General features: G+C 28.6%; 1 protein-coding gene across 1 annotated transcript in view; it reads right to left on the reverse strand.

Annotated features, from left to right (window-relative positions):
• Positions 1 to 1947: 1947 nt before the first annotated feature.
• Positions 1948 to 6714, reverse strand: part of LOC126907595 (uncharacterized) — a 13996-nt gene continuing 9229 nt past the window's right edge. Inside the window, exon 2 of the mRNA XM_050688984.1 lies at positions 1948 to 3770. Within this exon, the coding sequence (XP_050544941.1) occupies positions 2942 to 3770 (829 nt within the window). The 3' untranslated portion in view covers positions 1948 to 2941. The remainder of the gene's footprint in view (positions 3771 to 6714) is intronic.

The following is a 6714-nucleotide window of genomic DNA, read 5'->3' on the forward strand; positions in this document are numbered from 1 at the left end:
TTTGGCGTTTAAAAAGATTCTACAATGGAAATATTCAGAATTTAATTAATTTTAATGATTATATATCTAAAAAAACCAACAAAAAAAAAGTTATTCAATTTAGCGTATTATAAAAATAATAATTATAAAGAAGATGATTTTTATCACAAACATTACATTTTTTTTTAAATTTCGACAGCCATTTGCACATAGAAGATAAGGTGTCGAGACAAATTTTTTTTTTTCATTTTATAGTATATAACATAACCTTTGATTTGATATATGTTTAAAGGACGCAGTATTTCCGGAACATTTTCAAAAGTTCAGTTGAAAAAGTTCTATTTTTTATACAATGTTTCAAGTTTTGAACGCCCCTTATATATGAGGAAATTGTCCAATTTTAATAAAAAGTATGTCAAATAAAAGATGTACTTATAATGTATTCAGAAAAAAAAAAAGTTGTGCTGATAATTAAATTTTACGAAAAGTTATAGCATTTTTAAGTTGAAAATTTAAAATTGAAAATCGAGAATTTTAACACAAAAATAGCGGTTTTTTATCTACGGCATCCGTTTACATGCAGAAGATAAAGTGTCGGGACAAATTTTTTTTTTTCAATTTATAATACATAAAATAAGCTCTAATTTGATATATGTTTAAAGGACGCAGTATTTCCGGAACATTTTCAAAAATTAAGTTGAAAAAGTTAGTTTTTGTAAAAAAGTTGCAATTTTAAATCCCCCCCCATGAGCAGGTTAAGTGTTAAATTTTCAAAAAANCCAGTGAGCAGGTTAAGTGTTAGATATTCAAAAAAATGATATCAAATTAAAGGAAAATATCTAAGATTTTAGTTTAAAAAAAAATTATGTTGATTTGTTTATTTTTGAAAAAGTTATGGAAGTTTTAAGAAAAAAAAGTGAAAAAAATGACAAAATTTGTCGATTTTTAAATTTGTAATTTTTTTGGATATTTCCCCCATTTGCGGGGAACGAGGGAAAATTTTTAAATTTTTAAGGGTAATGTCTTCAACTAGATACAATTTGTGATCTTTTGACGTATTGTTAAAAGAAATCGGTCCAGTGAGAGCTGAGAAAAAGTAGTGACAGACACAAAAAAANAGTGAGAGATGAGAAAAAGTGGCAACAGACATAAAAAAAAAAAACACATCATAGTAAAATTAATACCTTCGCATCGAAGCTAAAAGATTTTATGTTTAAAATATTATTTGATATTTATTTCCACAATGAGAAAAATAAATCATTATTATTTAATGAACATATTAAATCAAATTAAAAGATTCACCAAAACAAAATTCACTACAAAATTTCTAAGCTTTAAAGTCCAAATTAATTAAAAAGTCGACTAAGTTCCGGAGAGTGAAATCTAGATAGAATGTCATAGATTTTGTGTATTTTAAAATCGCTGAAAGAACTGGTTTAGACGGGGTAAATGGCTTTTTATAGTCTGAAAGGGGTAGCCCAGCGATCTCTACCAAGATCCTGGAAGCTGAGGCTTTCTATTCTAATTGGTTAATTATAATGAGGGCCCTGTGTGTAGGCGTTACATAATAATCTATACAATAAGTAGATTTTATCCCATAATGAACTGGTTATTTTGTATTTTAAATAAGAGAACCCTGTTTTGGTGATCTGGTATAATCATAATATGTGACATACATGTACAAATGATAACATCATATTATATGTTAATATTATAAGTAATAATATAATATTACACTATTATACTATGCTGACATAGCGATCATCAGTACTGATACGCGAATGTCGTTTGTTCTCGTCATATAAAGTATACACAATTCATTGTTTTGAATGACTTAATTTAATTGAATTATAAACATTTTTCCTAACTGTGACTGGTTGAATTTTTTAATTTTAATAATAATACAATAATTTATACATATAATTATTAATTATATTAATAATAATAAGTTTATTCATATTTATATACAGAATAATTATTTAACAAAATGTTGTTTAAAATGAATATAAAATATTATATAAGCTTCGTCTGGCCTGGCTAAAATAAGATTCAAAAATATTTATATTTAAGTAAAAATTTTATCATAGTACTATTGTAATGGCGCTATGTGTCCCGGCGAGGACACCTTGAAAAGATGTGACTCAAGAACTACCAAGTCAAAAATTAAACACTATAAAAATATTTCCATAAGTTTCTCAATGTTGTTTGCCGGCGCCACATTCTTTAGTACAAATACGTTAGCTACGAGACTAGCTATACAATTAAAAAAGTACACAATTTATATTTACTGTTAAAGGAATAATTAAAGTTGATTGGATTTATTGTAAAAATTAAAAAACTTAAAAAAAAGTTTGATGTTGTAGTAAATTTTAATTGATATTTATTTCAAATATTATAAAAATAAAACATTATTATTTAATGAACAAGTAAACTTAAATTATAAGATTTTCCAAAACAAAATTAATTTAAAAATATTTGAAATCCAAATTAAATTTTAAAAAAAAACTAAGTACTATAGTGTAAGAAACTTGATTAGAGCAGAGTAGATCCTGAGTATTTTTAAATTACCGAAGAACATGTTTTAATATAAAAAAATGGAGTTTTGTTGTCAGAGGAGGTTGTCTAGAAACCTAGCGCGATCTTGGATATTGGATATCTCAATAATTTGTTAAATGTAAATGACAGGACATTATTGAGTCTTTACATATAGGGGTTACTTTAAATTGTAAGTACTTAGATTTTATCTTATAGTTAATTGGTTATTTTATATTTTAAATAAGGAAATCCTATATTTTGGTGATTCTATAAATTCATAATGGATGACATAAATCTACAATTAAATACATCATATTATAAATTAAAATAAATGTTACGCATATCTCAAAATGATATTGTAATCAAGGTTCTTTTTTTAACGATAATAATTATGTTCATGCTGTCTGAAAAAATGAACTAATATGGACTATGTCCATTTCCAAAAATAGTTTTGATATATTTTATCAAAACCAGTATTTACATAATCATTTTGAATAAAACTTCTACAAAAGTTATTTAAAAATTTTGTAATTAGTTCATACTCAGTGATATGTGTTTCACTTGACCTGTCATTTGCAATATCTTGAAATTTAAATACTATACTTTCTTTATTTACTATAAAGTCATCTATATAACAGCGATTGTTTTTTGGATGTTTTGAAGTTTGTAAGTTCTTGGAAAATACACGTCTTGCTTTTTTATAATTTTGAATGTAATCCGCAGCTAATACCTCAGTGTTTACTTCAGGTGTGTAAATAAACTTTTCTCGTACTACATTAAAAACTTTAAGATTAAATACGTAATCTAATATCAATTTATGAGTTGATTGTAAATCAGAATATGATTTATTGGGTTGCCAAATTGATGATAGTTTTATTTTTTCTATAATTGTCAGCATAAAGTCGAACATTGTCACTGTATCATTAATTGCGTCAAAAAGACATGTTACACATTTTACATAATTATTTTCGTTTTTTAAAGTTATACACAGTTGTTTTAAAGCACTTAACAATGTATTGTAATTTAAAAGTACTTCAAAAAATCTGCACCTCACCATTTGTGTAAAGTAATGTTTCTTAAGATGAAAATTATGATCTGTTGTCAAGTCTCTTATAACACGTTTGGCACTTATTTTTAAATCATCATATTGTATATTTACGTGTCTACATGAATCCCAATTACCTTGAATAAGTAGAGTATTAAGTATTGTGATTCCACAATCTTGATCGATAGTTTTATCTTTAGGTGGTATAAATCTGTAAAAAAATTTAAGTAGGTAATATAAACATTATTAGATAATCTAATATTATGTTTATATAGAGTGCCTCAGGCATAACTGAAAACACTTTTGATACAATTATAATTTTTTTTAAGATTTATTCTTATCTTAAACGTATGCCAGTATGAGCTACAATCAACGTCAACTTCTTAGTCAATAACAGTGTAACAATTAGTGTTTAAAAGTTAGATTCCTAAAATCCTAAAACCTAAAATCCTTAACACCAAATATCATTATACAGGATTTCTTATAAGAGTACAAATTTTATTTTTTTTTAATGACGATCTACATATTTAGTCAGTTTACATAATAGCAAGTGATCCAAAACTTCCCACGGGAAATAGGAAAATTTTTTCAAATTTTGACGGTAATGTTTTCGACTAGATATGATATGTGATCTTTTGACGTGTCGTTGAAAGAAATCGGTTCGGTGAAAGCTGAAAAAAAATTGTTAACAGACACAAAAAAAAAACACATCATAGTAAATACCTTAGTAATTAATATCTTCTCAGCATCGCATCGAAGCTAATATGTACATGACACTACTAAGACCAATTGCTCTATACAGCTCGGAAATGTGGGCGTTGAGAAAAACAGAAGAATCAAGACTAATGATATTCAAAAGAAAAGTTCTATGAAAAATTTAAGGCCCAGTCTTCGATAGCCAAAAGAATGAATGGAGAAAACTGCATAATGAGGAACTCCAAAGACTTTTTCAGAGGCCGAATATAGTTAGAGAGATTGCTAAATGTAAACTAAATTGAGCCTGCTTAACGTTAACAGGGTACTTTAATTAAACGGGCGATTGAAGAATACCCTATGGAAAAAAGACCATTAGGTAGACTTAAGATGAAGGTGGTGGGAATACAGAAATTAAAAGGATGGAGCCTGACACCAAGTGGAGTGAAGCAGTGGAAGACAAAGATATGTGGCAGAGTGTATCGTTAGTAGTATAATCTTAAAGCCGAAACTAAGGAAGAAGAAAGAAGAAGATATTATTAATACACTATTTCGCTTACCATACTTTCCACTTCAATGGAAAGTGTCCTTAATAATCCTCATTTTTTTGAAAATGAAAAGAAACAAGGGTACTAGAGAAGCGATCTTAAGTCTTAGAACATTAATTGAAAAACAGATCGAATTTAACAACGATACATTTATCGCATTTATTGATTTGGAGAAGCCATTTGACACAGTTCCCTGGAAGGAACTTTTTAAGACATAAGAAGAAATAGGCATTGATTATAGAGACAGACAGTTAATACACAACATATACAAAGAGCAATTAGCTATAATAAAAGTGTCAGACAAGTCTGCAACAGCTAAAATAGGAAAAGGAGTAAAACAAGGGTGTCCACTGTCACCAAAGTTATTTAATATTTATGTAGAACAATCTATCAATGAAATTAAAGAAACATTCGCCAGAGATAAAATTGGAGTGATAGTNTATCAATGAAATTAAAGAAATATTCACCAGAGATAAAATTGGAGTGATAGTAGGAGGAGAATTGATATCATTTTTAAGATTCGCCGATGACATAGCTCTTGTTGCAAGCAGCGAAAACGATCTCAAAAGAGCATTAGAAGAAATAGCAAGGTGCTTCCAAAATTATCACCTTAAAATCAACTGGAATAAAACCAAGGTAATGATGTGTCAAAAAATGAATCGTATTCACAGAATAAGAATTAAAATTGATAACCACACTCTAGACCAAGTGGAAAACTTTAGATATCTAGGTAGTATAATTAGTCAAGATGGAAAATGTACTATGGAAATAAAAGCAAGGATCGCTCAAGCAAAAACAGCATTCATGAACAAAAGAAACCTACTGTGCTCTAAAAACATGAATATACGTATGAGGAAACGGCTGGTAAAGGTATATGTGTGGAGTGTCGCACTTTACGGATGCGAAACATGGGTATTAAACAAAACGGAACAAAAGTTCCTCGAAAGTTTCGAGATGTGGTGCTGGAGAAGAATGTTGAGAGTAAGCTGGGTAGAAAGAAGTACTAAAGAAAATGTTTTTAACGAAATAAATGAAATCAGGAAGATACTTAGCACCATAAAAGAAAGAAGATGGAATATGATTGGTCATGTATTAAGACACGAAGAAGAGCTTCTGTATATTATAATAGAAGGGAAGATGAATGGCAAAAGAGATCGAGGACGACCAAGAACGTCTTATATCAAAAAGATGATTTCCGATGCGGGTCTAGCAAACTATAAGGAGCTGAAGAGGTTAGCTGACAATAGAGATGAATGGAGAAATTTTGGAAAATTGCAAAACCAACCTTAGGGTTGATCAAAAAAAAAAAAAAAAAAATGAGAATTATTAAGGACACTTTTCAGTGAAGTGGAAAGTATGGTAAGCGAAATAATGTCTTAATAATATCTTCTTCTTTCTTCTTCCTTAGTTTCGGCTTTAAGACTATACTACTAACGATACACTCTGCCACCTATCTTTGTCTTCCGCTGCTTCTCTCCACTTGGTGTCAGGCTCCATCCATTCAATTTCTGTATTCACACCACCTTCCCATCTCATCTTAAGTCTAATTAAAAATAGATCTAAAGTCTATTTTTGAAAAAATATTCCACAATCTGTCAAAACAACATTTAGTCGGTCCAATTTGGAATACAACCTCTACTTTCTATAAACCTCTAACTTTCGATAAATGTGGTATTCAGGTGTTCTTTTCAAACTCCGTAACTTTTTTCTTTCTTCCTATTTTGATAAATCTTACCTAGAAGACCGCACCTTTGAGACAAAAATGAAAAGTAAAGCATACAAAAATTTTCCTATAATATCTAATAAAGTCTGTTGTTCTCCAAGGCATAATATTCTCTCCCTTACTTTTAGCTTCGATGCGAAGCTGAGAAGGTATTATTTTACTATGATGTGTTTTTTTTTTTTTTTTTTTTT

The sequence above is a fragment of the Daktulosphaira vitifoliae genome, unplaced genomic scaffold (assembly GCF_025091365.1).
Source record: "Daktulosphaira vitifoliae isolate Bord-2020 unplaced genomic scaffold, ASM2509136v1 Scaffold_5, whole genome shotgun sequence".
Lineage (NCBI taxonomy): Eukaryota > Metazoa > Arthropoda > Insecta > Hemiptera > Phylloxeridae > Daktulosphaira > Daktulosphaira vitifoliae.